The sequence below is a fragment of the Oncorhynchus masou genome, chromosome 5 (genome assembly GCF_036934945.1).
Source record: "Oncorhynchus masou masou isolate Uvic2021 chromosome 5, UVic_Omas_1.1, whole genome shotgun sequence".
In the NCBI taxonomy this organism is placed as follows: domain Eukaryota; kingdom Metazoa; phylum Chordata; class Actinopteri; order Salmoniformes; family Salmonidae; genus Oncorhynchus; species Oncorhynchus masou.
In genome coordinates this window covers 81398026-81411814 of record NC_088216.1, presented here as the reverse complement: position 1 = coordinate 81411814, position 13789 = coordinate 81398026, and the positions used below count along the sequence as shown (strand labels likewise).

Below are 13789 nucleotides of genomic sequence, written 5' to 3'. Positions count from 1 at the left end.
GAGGGAAGGAAAGCAAGAGAGAGAGACAGAGGGAGGAGAGCAAGAGGAGACCAAGAGAGAGAGGGAGAGACAGAGGGGGGAGAGCAAGAGGAGACCAAGAGTGAGAGGGAGAGACAGAGGGGGGAGAGCAAGAGGAGGCCAAGAGAGAGAGAGGGAGAGACAGAGGGGGAAGAGCAAGAGGAGACCAGAGAGAGGGAGAGACAGAGGGGGAGACAGAGGCTGACCAAGAGGGACAGGGAGAGACAGAGGGGGAAGAGCAAGAGGAGACCAGAGAGAGGACAGAGACAGAGGGGGAGAGCAAGAGGAGACCAAGAGAATGAGGGAGAGACAGAGGAGGGAGAGCAGAGGAGGCCAAGAGAGGGAGAGGGAGAGACAGAGGGGGGAGAACAAGAGGAGACCAGAGAGAGAGGGAGAGACAGAGGGGGAGAGCAGAGGCTGAGGGAGAGACAGAGGGGGAGAGAGAGAGACCTGAGGGGGAGACAGAGGGGGAGAGCAAGAGGAGACCAAGGGGAGAGGGAGAGACAGAGGGGGAGAGCAAGAGGAGACCAAGAGAGAGATAGGGAGAGACAGTTGGGGGAGAGCAAGAGGAGACCAGAGCTGGGGGAGACAGAGGGGGGAGCAAGAGGACCAAGAGAGAGAGGAGGGAGGGGGACAGCAGAGGAGACCAGAGAGCTGGGAGAGACAGGGGGGAGACCAAGAGGAGACCAAGAGAGAGAGGGGAGACAGGGGGAGAGCAAGAGGAGACCAGGGGAGAGAGGGAGAGACAGAGGGGGAGAGCAAGAGGGAGAGACAGAGGGGGGAGAGCAAGAGGAGACCAAGAGGAGACCAAGAGGGAGAGGGAGAGACAGGGGAGGGGACCAGAGAGAGAGAGGAGGACAGAGGAGGGGAACAAGAGGAGTTGGGGGACCAAGAGAGACAGAGGGGGAGAGCAAGAGGAGACCAAGAGGAGAGGGAGAGACAGGGGGAGAGCAGAGGAGACCAAGGGGAGACAGGGAGAGACAGAGGGGGAGAGCAAGAGGAGACCAAGAGAGGAGAGAGAGACAGTTGGGGGAGAGCAGAGGAGACCAGAGGAGACCAAGAGATAGAGAGGGAGAGACAGAGGGGGAGAGCAGAGGAGACCAAGTTGGGGAGAGACAGAGGAGAGAGCAGAGGAGACCAAGAGTTGGGGGAGACAGAGGGGGAGAGCAAGAGGAGACCAAGAGAGAGAGGGGAGACAGAGGGGGGAACAGAGAGCAAGAGGAGACCAAGAGGAGAGAGACAGTTGGGGGAGAGCAGGAGGAGACCAAGAGAGCAAGAGATAGAGAGGGGAGACAGGGGGGAGCAGAGGAGACCAAGAGGGTAGAGGGAGAGACAGAGGGGGAGAGCAAGAGGAGACCAAGAGAGAGAGAGAGAGACAGAGGGGGGGAACAAGAGGAGAGCAAGAGGAGACCAAGAGAGAGAGAGAGAGACAGAGGGGGGGAACAAGAGGAGAGCAAGAGGAGACCAAGAGAGAGAGACAGAGACAGTTGGGGGAACAAGAGGAGAGCAGAGGAGACCAAGTTGAGAGAGACAGAGAAGAAAAGAGTGATTCAATTGGCAGCATCTTCAAACAGTTCCACTGTGACTCCCACACAGCACCAGAGGGACAAGACATCAAAACATACAGTTCACACAAGGAGACACACACAGATGATACTGGAGTCCTCCACCTTCTAGGGAGCACAAAGGAATCAGGCCCAAAATAGACATCAAACATCCCTCTCCTCTGTGCCATACAACCTCCCCTCAGATAGAGCAAGCGTCACAACACACATCACTCTTTCTGTCCCCTCTCAAACAGTGGTGGAAGAAGTACCCAATTGTCATACTTGAGTAAAAGTAAAGATACCTTAATAGAAAACGACTCAAGTAAAAGTGAACATCACCCAGTAACGTACTACTTGAGTAAAAGTCTAAAAGTATTTGGTTTAAAATATCCTTACAGTTGAAGTCAGAAGTTTACATACACTTAGTTGACTGTGCCCTTAAACAGCTTGGAAAATTTCAGAAAATGATGTCATGGCATAGAAGCTTCTGATTGGCTAATTGACATCATTTGAGTCAATTAGAGTTGTACCTGTGGACATATTTCAAGGCCTACCTTCAAACTCAGTGCCTCTTTGCTTGAGATCATGGGAAAATCAAAAGAAATCAGTCAAGACTTCAGAAAAACAATTATAGACCTCCACAAGTCTGGTTCATCCTTGGGAGTAATTTCCAGATGCCTGAAGGTACCACGTTCATCTGTACAAACAATAGGTAGGTATAAACACCATGGGACCATGCAGCCGTCATACCGCTCAGGAAGGAGGCACGTTCTGTCTCCTAGAGATGACCGACTTTGGTGCAAAAAGTGTAAATCAGTCCCAGAACAACAGCAAAGGACCTTGTGAAGATGCGGAAACAGGAAAACGAGTCCTATATCGACATAACCTGGAAGACAGCTCAGCAAGGAAGAAGACTCTGCTCCAAAAGGAGGCCTACAAACCTGACTCAGTTACACCAGCTCTGTCAGGAAGAATGGGCCAAAATTCACCCAATTTATTATGGGAAGCTTGTGGAAGCCTACCCGAAACGCTTTGACCCAAGTTAAACAATTTAAAGGGCTACCAAATACTAATTGATTGTATGTAAACTTCTCACCCACTGGGAATGTGACAGAAAGAAATAAAAGCTGAAATAAATCATTCTCTCTACTATTATTCTGACATTTCACATTCTTAAAATAAATTGGTGATCCTAACTGATCTAAGACAGGGAATTTTACTAGAATTAAATGTCAGGAATTGTGAAAAACTGAGTTTAAATGTATTTGGCTAAGGTGTATGTGAACTTCCGACATCAACTGAAAGTATCAAAAGTCAACTGCTAAAATACACTTGCTAAACTGCTAAAATACACTAAAATACACTAGGGGGCACACTCCAACACTCAGACATCATTTACAAATGAAGCATGTATGTTTATTGAGTCCACCAGATCAGAGGTAGTAGGGATGACAAGGGATGTTCTCTTGATAAGTGTGTGAATTTGACTATTTTACTGGCCTGCTAAGCATTCAAAATGTAATGAGTACTTTTCACTGCTGCTCCGATCAACATACGTGCTCTCCTACCCCCCACCCCGATCAACATACGTACTCTCCTATCCTCCCTCCCTGTATCCACCCCCCATCCCAATCAACATACGTACTCTCTTATCCCCCTCCCCTGTATCCCCAATCAACATACACTACTCTCCTATCCTCCCTCCTTGTACCCCCCCCACCCCGATCGACATACATACTCTCCTACCCCCCCCCCCACCCCTCACCCCGATCAACATACATACTCCCCCCCACCCCTCACCCCGATCAACATACATACTCTCCTACCCCCCACCCCGATCGACATACATACTTTTACCCCACCCCCACCCCTCACCCCGACTCCCCCCACCCCTCACCCTGATCAACATAGGCTGTCTCCTACCCCCACCCCCCCCACCCCGATCAACATGTACCACCCCTTCACCCCGATCAACATACGGCTCTTACCCCCCACCCCGATCAACATACTATCCCCCTCCCTGTATCCCCCGATCAACATACACTACTCTCCTATCCTACCCCCACCCCGATCAACATACGTACTCTCTTATTCCCTGTATCCCCCAATCAACATACACTACTCTCCTATCCCCCTCCCTGTATCCCCCCAACCTGATCAACATAGCTCTAAGTTGAAGTTTTTTAAATAGTATAATTGCTATTAGGAAGATAAGAAGTGAAACAACTTCCTTTCTCTGAAGTTCTCCTATCCCTGATAAGAAACTCCCAGCTGAGCTGCCAATTTACTCTGAATCCCCTCTCCATTCACAACCTCCCGAGCAATACCGTATTCAAGGCTTTAATGCCCTGTAATACACTCCCTCCCTCCCCAACCCCGCCAACATCAGGCTTCTAGCTGGGCTCACTGGGGTGTGTTGCAGTGGTGTGTGTGTGTGTGTGTGTGTGTGTGTGTGTGTGTGTGTGTGTGTGTGTGTGTGTGTGTGTGTGTGTGTGTGTGTGTGTGTGTGTGTGTGTGTGTGTGTGTGTGTGTGTGTGTGTGTGTGTGTGTGTGCGTACTGTGTGTGCGTGCGTACTGTGTGTGTGCTGTGTGTGTGTGTGTGTGTGTGCGTGCGACAGTGTGTGTGTGTGTGCGTGTGTGTGCGTGTGTGTGTGTGTGTGCGTGCGTACTGTGTGTGTGTGTGTCTTGGTAGGAAGGACCCAATTAACACAGGAGGTAGAGGCGCATCCAGCTGACATGGCCAAAGACAGGAGTGGGGTTATTCTATTCTCAGATGAATTCACAGTGAGAATACGTACAGTACTGTAGTGTCTCTACCTATTAGGATCTTCATTTGAAGACCAAAAGGGGTAACAGCGGAAGAGGAGAAGTTGGGAGAGTGTGTTGTGAAGACATAAAGAGATGTCTTGAGAGGGCAACATAGAAGAAGAAGAGAAAGAAATGGATAAAAGGAGTACAGAGGAGAGCAGAGAAGAGATTGCAAGAGCATTAGCCAAATGAAGACAGGGAGAGGAAAATAGAGGGAAAAACAAGAGACTTAATGAGTTCCAGAGGAGAACAGAGGGGGGGCGAGACAGAGGCTCTAGAGAGATGAAGAGAATGAATACAGAGGAGAACAGAGCGGGGTTGTGAGCTGGGTACAGGAAGGCTCACGGGAGGCTGGTAGCGCGTTGTTTGATGGCCAGAACCCGTACAGGGAGGAAGACAGTTGGGGGTCAAACCCGGGACATAGCTCCATAACTTCACCCTGCAGTCACTGAGGTAGTAGAAGGGGGAGGAGAAGGAGAGGCGAGGAAGGGAAGGGGAAGAGGGAAAAAAGAAAAGAAACGAGAAGAGAAGATAAACAAAATCAAGAAGGGGAAAGAGAGGAGAAGAGAAGGAGGGAGGAGAGGGAAGAGAGGAGAATAGAAGTTGGGAGAGAGGGAAGAGGACAGGTTAAAGCAGGTTAGGGTACAAGATGAAGCTGAGTTCAGTAAAGGAGTATTCAGTCAGATGGTTTGGTGAGAGTGGAAAGCTTGAAAGGTGTTAGATGGGTACAGGAAGGACAGAGGCTGGTTGGGGTACAGGGAGGACAGAGGCTGTTGGGGGTACAGGGGGGACAGAGGCTGTTGGGGGTACAGGGGGGACAGAGGCTGGTTGGGGTACAGGGGGGACAGAGGCTGTTGGGGGTACAGGGGGGACAGAGGCTGTTGGGGGTACAGGGAGGACAGAGGCTGTTGGGGGTACAGGGGGGACAGAGGCTGTTGGGGGTACAGGGAGGACAGAGGCTGTTGGGGGTACAGGGAGGACAGAGGCTGTTTGGGGTACAGGGGGGACAGAGGCTGTTGGGGGTACAGGGAGGACAGAGGCTGTTGGGGGTACAGGGGGGAACAGAAGCTGTTGGGGGTACAGGGGGACAGAGGCTGTTGGGGGTACAGGGGGGACAGAGGCTGTTGGGATAAAGGGGGGACAGAGGCTGTTTGGGGTACAGGGAGGACAGAGGCTGTTGGGGGTACAGCGAGGACAGAGGCTGTTTGGGGTACAGGGGGGACAGAGGCTGTTGGGGGTACAGGGGGTACAGAGGCTGTTGGGGTACAGGGGGACAGAGGCTGTTTGGGGCACAGGGCTGTTGGGGGACAGAGGCTGTTGGGTGTACAGGGAGGACAGAGGCTGTTGGGGTACAGGAAGGACAGAGGCTATTTGGGGTACAGGGAGGACAGAGTCTGTTGGGGGTACAGGGGGACAGAGGCTGTTGGGGGTACAGGGAGGACAGAGGCTGTTGGGTGTACAGGGAGGACAGAGGCTGTTGGGTGTACAGGGAGGACAGAGGCTGTTTGGGGTACAGGGGGGGACAGAGGATGTTGGGGGTACAGGGAGGACAGAGGCTGTTGAGGCTTACAGGGAGGACAGAGGCTGTTGGGGGTACAGGGAGGACAGAGGCTGTTGGGGGTACAGGGAGGACAGAGGCTATTTGGGGTACAGGGAGGACAGAGGCTGTTGGGGTACAGGGAGGACAGAGGCTGTTGGGGGTACAGGGGGGGACAGAGGCTGTTGGGGGTACAGGGGGACAGAGGCTGTTTGGGGTACAGGGAGGACAGAGGCTGTTGGGGGTACAGGGAGGACAGAGACTGTTGGGGTACAGGGAGGACAGAGGCTGTTTGGGGTACAGGGGGGACAGAGGCTGTTGGGGGTACAGGGGGGACAGAGGCTGTTGGGGGTACAGGGGGGACAGAGGCTGTTTGGGGGTACAGGGGGGACAGAGGCTGTTTGGGGTACAGGGAGGACTGAGGCTGTTGGGGGTACAGGGGGGGACAGAGGATGTTGGGGGTATAGGGAGGACAGAGGCTGTTGGGGTACAGGAAGGACAGAGGCTATTTGGGGTACAGGGAGGACAGAGTCTGTTGGGGTACAGGGAGGACAGAGGCTGTTGGGTGTACAGGGAGGACAGAGGCTGTTGGGGTACAGGGGGGGGAGGACAGAGGCTGTTTGGGGTACAGGGGGGACAGAGGCTGTTGGGGGTACAGGGAGGACAGAGGCTGTTGGGGGTACAGGGAGGACAGAGGCTGTTGGGGGTACAGGGAGGACAGAGGCTGTTGGGGGTACAGGGAGGACAGAGGCTATTTGGGGTACAGGGAGGACAGAGGCTGTTGATGCTTACAGGGAGGACAGAGGCTGTTGGGGGTACAGGGAGGACAGAGGCTGTTGGGGTACAGGGAGGACAGAGGCTATTTGGGGTACAGGGAGGACAGAGGCTGTTGGGGGTACAGGGAGGACAGAGACTGTTGGGGTACAGGGAGGACAGAGGCTGTTTGGGGTACAGGGGGACAGAGGCTGTTGGGGTACAGGGGGGACAGAGGCTGTTGGGGGTACAGGGGGGGGGACAGAGTCTGTTTGGGGTACAGGGAGGACAGAGGATGTTTGGGGTACAGGGAGGACTGAGGCAGTTGGGGGTACAGGGGGGGACAGAGGCTGTTGGGGGTATAGGGAGGACAGAGGCTGTTGGGGGTATAGGGAGGACAGAGGCAGTTGGGGGTACAGGGGGGAACAGAGGCTGTTGGGAGTATAGGGAGGACAGAGGCTGTTGGGGGTATAGGGAGGACAGAGGCTGTTGGGGGTACAGGGAGGACAGAGACTGTTGGGGGTACAGGGGGGGACAGAGGCTGTTGGGGGTACAGGGAGGACAGAGGCTGTTGGGGGTACAGGGAGCACAGAGACTGTTGGGGGTACAGGGAGGACAGAGGCTGTTTGGGGTACAGGGGGGGACAGAGGCTGTTGGGGGTACAGGGAGGGGACAGAGGCTGTTGGGGGTACAGGGAGGACAGAGGCTGTTTGGGGTACATGGAGGACTGAGGCAGTTGGGGGTACAGAGGGGGACAGAGGCTGTTGGGGGTACAGGGAGGACAGAGGCTGTTGGGGGTACAGGGAGGACAGAGGCTGTTTGGGGTACAGGGAGGACAGAGGCTGTTTGGGGTACAGGGAGGACAGAGGCTGTTGGGGGTACAGGGGGGACAGAGGCTGTTGGGGGTACAGGGGGACAGAGGCTGTTGGGGGTACAGGGAGGACAGAGGCTGTTGGGGGTACAGGGGGGACAGAGGCTGTTGGGGGTACAGGGAGGACAGAGGCTGTTGGGGGTACAGGGAGGACAGAGGCTGTTTGGGGTACAGGGAGGACAGAGGCTGTTGGGGGTACAGGGAGGACAGAGACTGTTGGGGGTACAGGGAGGACAGAGGCTGTTGGGGGTACAGGGAGGACAGAGGCTGTTGGGGGTACAGGGAGGACAGAGGCTGTTGGGGGTACAGGGAGGACAGAGGCTGTTGGGGGTACAGGGAGGACAGAGGCTGTTGGGGGTACAGGGAGGACAGAGGCTGTTGGGGTACAGGGAGGACAGAGGATGTTTGGGGTACAGGGGGGGGACAGAGGCTGTTGGGGGTACAGGGAGGACAGAGGCTGTTGGGGTACAGGGAGGACAGAGGCTGTTGGGGGTACAGGGGGGACAGAGGCTGTTGGGGGTACAGGGAGGACAGAGGCTGTTGGGGGTACAGGGAGGACAGAGGCTGTTGGGGGTACAGGGAGGACAGAGGCTGTTGGGGGTACAGGGAGGACAGAGGCTGTTGGGGGTACAGGGAGGACAGAGGCTGTTTGGGGTACAGGGAGGACAGAGGCTGTTGGGGTACAGGGGGGACAGAGGCTGTTGGGGGTATAGGGAGGACAGAGGCTGTTGGGGGTACAGGGAGGACAGAGGCTGTTGGGGGTACAGGGGGGACAGAGGCTGTTGGGGGTAAGGGAGGACAGAGACTGTTGGGGTACAGGGAGGACAGAGGATGTTGGGGGTATAGGGAGGACAGAGGCTGTTGGGGGTATAGGGAGGACAGAGGCTGTTGGGGGTAGGGAGGACAGGGAGGACAGAGGCTGTTGAGGGTACAGGGAGCACAGAGGCTGTTGGGGGTATAGGGAGGACAGAGGCTGTTGGGGGTATAGGGAGGACAGAGGCTGTTGGGGGTATAGGGAGGACAGAGGCTGTTGGGGGTATAGGGAGGACAGAGGCTGTTGGGGGTACAGGGAGCACAGAGACTGTTGGGGTTACGGGGGGGACAGAGGCTGTTGGGGGTACAGGGAGGACAGAGGCTGTTGGGGGTACAGGGAGGACTGTTTGAGGTACAGTATGAAGCAGGCCCATGCACACCCTCTGACTGAAACACAGCAGCAGTATGTTGCCATCTCAGTTGTCAGTAGTCTTCCATACAGTACAGGCCACTCAGACAAACATACTGAACATGCTGATGAGAGGACTGGTCGCAGGCATCAGCTCAGTTCTACGAAGCCTCTGGTCAGTATAACTGTCTGGGGATGAGTGATTCCAAAACCATGTATAGTTGAGATGGGAAAAAAATCATGCACCAGTCACCGTGTTGCATTTTACAACAACAAAGAGCCTTTTCTCATTGGATTGTCATTGTAGTATCTTCTCAGAAAAGACCAAGCACAACATATACTGTATAACCTTACCCTCCCAATATATTTGACTTGATTTTATACAGCAGTACTGTGCATCCAAGACTATCCCAGATAATCCCAGTACAATCCAAGTACAATCCAAGACAACCCAAGTACAATCCAAGAAAATCCAAGTACAATCCAAGACAATCCAAGTACAATCCAAGTACAATCCAAGACAATCCAAGTACAACCCAAGACAACCCAAGTACAATCCAAGACAATCCAAGTACAATCCAAGACAATCCAAGTACAATCCAAGACAACCCAAGTACAATCCAAGACAATCCAAGACAATCCAAGTACAATCCAAGTACAATCCAAGACAATCCAAGACAACCCAAGTACAATCCAAGACAATTCCCATCCTATGATTATATCATATGTAGTAATGTCATGCCTGGATGTAGTGGGAAATAATCTCAGGGGAAAGCCTGGCTACAACAACATCATCAACAACATCATCATCAACAACAACAGACTGTTTGTTGTAATACTAATGTGTTACCTGGAAGCGGTGAAGATGTGTCGTGAGTTGGTGCAGATGGCGTTGATAGGGCTCTCGTGACCCCTGACCTCTCCTATGGGGGTGAAGTTGTCAACGTTCCACACCTTCAGCATGCCCCCCCGACATGCACTCAGCAGCATGGGCCGTCCTGGAACATAGGCCAGTGCACACACCCAGTCCTTATGGGCATTAGGGATTTGCTGAGGGCAGACAGGAGAGAGGAAGGAGAAGCTTCTGCTTAGTGTACTTGTATTGGGGGAAAGGATGAAAAACACCATTTATAAAGGTTTTGCAAACAAAAAGACATACACAAGCATTGGGGATTTGCTGAGGAGAGGAGAGAGTTTTCATTCAGTGGATTTTTTTCTTTCTACGTGATATCCAATCGGTAGTTACAGTCTTGTCCCATCGCTGCAACTCCCCTATGTACACGGGAGAGGCGAAAATCAAGAGCTCCGAAAAACGACCCTGCCAAGCTGCACTGCTCACTTAACCCGGAAATATATCGGAGGAAACACCATCCATCTGGTGACCGAAGTCAGCTTGCAGGCACCCGGGCCGCCACAAGGAGTCGCTAGAGCATGATGGGAAAAGGAAATCCGGGCTGGCCAAACCCTCCCCTAACCCGGAAGACACTGGTCCAATAGTGCGCCGCCTCACGATCCCGGGCGACTGTGACAAAGCCTGGGATCGAACCCGGGTCTGTAGTGACGCCTCAAGCACTGCGATGCATTGCCTTAGACCACTCACAGAACTTTTATCGGGAAAATGGAAACACACAGACGTTACAATAATCTGTTCGGAAGATAATAGAGTTATCCAACTAGTCGTTGACTTGATACATAAACCGCCTGGATATGATATGACATTCACTCTTATCCAGAGCAACTTACAGCAAGGAGTGGATCCATGTTTGTACTTTTTTCCCATACTGGTCTCCTGTGGGAATCAAACCCACTGGCGTTGCGGGCGCCATGCTGCACCATCTGAGCCACACGGGACCCCATTCAACATGCTATGATACTAATCTGACAACAACAACAAGCGTTTACCTGTGACTCACAAAGCATCACTGAAACACCCAGACACAGAAGTATGATATGATGACTGGGTTTCTGTCCACAAACTTCTACCCATAGACAATCTAATGTGAGTAAAGATATCATTTCTACAGGAGTTTACTATGTGTATTAGACAGGACTAGGATTATTAGACATTAAAGGTCCTCTATAAAGGATCACAGAAGTACTGGTGACAGACAGACAGACTCTCTCTCTCTACCTGTGTGAGTTCTTGTTGCTCCAGGTCCCACTTCTTGATGCCGTTGTCTCGTGACGCGCTGAACAACACGTCTCCCTGGATGGCCAGACACTCGATCCCGTCGTAGTGAGGAGGCTCAAAGTTATGGGATGGGCCTACATTACCCAGCATGCCCTCTGCCACATCAAACACCTACCAAGAAGAGAGGAGGACAGCAGTCAGGAAACATGAGCAAACAACTAGCAGAGAAATTGTCACTAATGGCGGTATATACTGTACATGACTGTATTCTGACAGATGGAATCACTCTCGCTCAACACTAGTCTCTTGATTGATGGAGCAGACATATTTATCTAAGGTACAATAACAATCTATCTCATATGAGAATGGAAAGTACATTTAAACGCTGTGCGACATCAACATGATTCTGTCCCAGTATGTAGTACCTTGACGTAGTGGTCCTTGGAGCCGGTGACCACCTGGTCTCTGCCCTGTACAGACTGACCTACAGTCAGACACATCACTGAACCTATGTGCCCTGTCAGCTTCCCTAACGCCGTCATCCTAGTGGGGGGGACATGGTGAGAGAGAGACATTATTACGCCTAATTCTGAGAGAGAGAGAGAGAGAGAGAGAGAGAGAGAGAGAGAGAGAGAGAGAGAGAGAGACAGAGAGAATGGTAGGTAGACAGAGAGAGAGAGAGAGAACAGTAGGTAGACAGAGAGAGTAAACAGTAGAGAGAGAGACAGAGAGAACGGTAGGTAGACAGAGAGAGAGAGAGCGAGAGGTAGACAGAGAGAGAGACAGAGAGAATGGTAGGTAGACAGAGAGAGAGAGAGCGAGAGGTAGACAGAGAGAGAGAGAGAGAGAGAGAGAGAGGTAGACAGAGAGAGAGTGAGAGACAGAGAGACAGAGAGAGAGCGAGAGGTAGACAGAGAGAGGGAGAGAGAGACAGAGAGCGAGCGAGAGCGAGAGAGCGAGAGAGCGAGAGAGGTAGACAGAGCGAGAGAGAGAGGTAGACAGAGCGAGAGCGAGAGAGAGGCAGACAGAAAGACAGAGAGAGCAAAAGAGAATGCAAGTATGTGTCTGTATGTGTCTGTATGTGTGTGTGTGTGCCTGTATGTGTGTGTGTCTGTCTGTATGTATATGTGTATGTATGTGTGTGTGTCTGTATGTGTGTGTGTGTCTGTATGTGTGTGTGAGTGTGCCTGTATGTGTGTGTGTGTCTGTATGTGTGTGTGTATCTGTATGTGTGTGTGTGTGTCTGTCTATCTGTATGTGTGTGTGTGTCTGTCTGTATGTGTGTGTGTCTGTATGTGTGTGTCTCTCTGTATGTGAGTGTGTCTGTCTGTATGTGTGTCTGTCTGTGTGTGTGTGTGTGTGCCTGAATGTGTGTTTGTTACCTGGTGAGGTCCCAGGTGCGTACAGTGTTGCCAGCGGCAGCATAGAGGACAGAACCAGAGGGGTTGAGGGCGATCTGATTCATCTGGTATTCACCCTGTGCCACCGTGATGGTACGGGTGGTGGTGCCAGCACACGCATCCCCCGATATCACCTGGCCTGAAGACCTGGAGAGAGAGAGGGTTGGGGGGGGGGCATTGAGATCAAGATCGAGCTCATTATTGACTTTGTTGTGTGTTGCTTTGGTAGGGTAGCCTAGTGGTTAGAGCGTTGGACTGGTAACTGGAAGGTTGCAAGTTCAAACCCCCGAGCTGACAAGGTACAAATCTGTCGTTCTGCCCCTGAACAGGCAGTTAACCCACTGTTCCTAGTCCGTCATTGAAAATAAGAAGTTGTTCTTAACTGACTTGCCTAGTTAAATAAAGGTAAAATAACAATTAAATATCATGTTACCATTAAAACATCCTGTCTTGCTGTCTGAATAATCTCCCTTCCTAACAGTCAACATTTCCATTCGGCTATAACAGAGACAGACTGATTGGTGGGTTAGCGTGGGTACGGTGAGCTGTGATTGGTGGAGAGAGACAGAGAGCCACTCACGTGAGGGTGCGGACACACTTGGCGGAGTCTCGTATGTCCCAGACCTTGATGTATGAGGTGGAGACTGAGAAGACGAGGCAGGAGGAGGAACAGTACTTGACTGACACCACATTGTTGGGATGGCCTTTCAACGTGACGATCTCCTGTCCCGTCACCAGGTTCCACATCTTACACGTCTGGTCTGATGAGGAGAGACCAGGCGAGACGGATCAAAAAAACCACAAACCTAAAACTTCTAACCTGTTTTTATTTCAGCCTATTTACGGTCTTGATAATGAATTGATTGGGAAAAAAAATGTGTAATTCAATGTCTGTTTTTATATGTACATGGATCAGAGGACAAATAATAGATATCAGAGGAGGCTGGGGGAAGAAGATATAGGAGGACAGGCTCATTGTAATGGCTGGAATGGAGTCAATGGAATGGTATGGAATAAATCAAACACATGGAAACCACATGTTTGACTCCATTCTGTCAATCCAATCCAGCCATTACAATGAGCCTGTCCTCCTATTGCTCCTTCCACCAGCCTCCTCTGATATCTATTATTTGTCTATATGGTGAACAACAAATGTCCTCTTTAAAATGTACAGTACGTCCAAAGGTTTTCCTGGCAAGCTACCATGATAAGAAGAAACTCCTGACCCCAGCTGGGAGGACAGTGTTGGTGTTGTCGTGGCAACGTTGACGTACCCTTAGATCCCGTAAAGAGCAGTTCATCTGTAGCGTCCACACAGAGGACAGGTTTAGAGTGTCCCTCTGCCACGGCAGAACACTGGAGGGGCGCAGTCCGCCCTCCCTTCACACCCCCCGTGGGACTGATCACACCCCTGTTGGAGACACACTGTTAAACACACACACACACACACACAGAGACCAATGACCCCACACAGATACAAAACGTCTAAAAACACACAAAGAATACAATACATACAAAGAACACAATACACACACACAAGAACACAATACACACACAGACCA

General features: G+C 51.9%; 1 protein-coding gene across 1 annotated transcript in view; it reads right to left on the bottom strand.

Moving 5' to 3' along the window:
• Positions 1-4714: 4714 nt before the first annotated feature.
• The window catches only part of LOC135540370 (kinesin-like protein KIF21B), a 62304-nt gene continuing 53229 nt past the window's right edge, over positions 4715-13789 (bottom strand). Inside the window, 8 exon segments of the mRNA XM_064966976.1 lie at positions 4715-4759; positions 4761-4821; positions 9547-9746; positions 10828-10998; positions 11253-11370; positions 12210-12374; positions 12808-12988; positions 13502-13638. Coding sequence (XP_064823048.1) covers positions 4715-4759; positions 4761-4821; positions 9547-9746; positions 10828-10998; positions 11253-11370; positions 12210-12374; positions 12808-12988; positions 13502-13638 — 1078 coding nt within the window.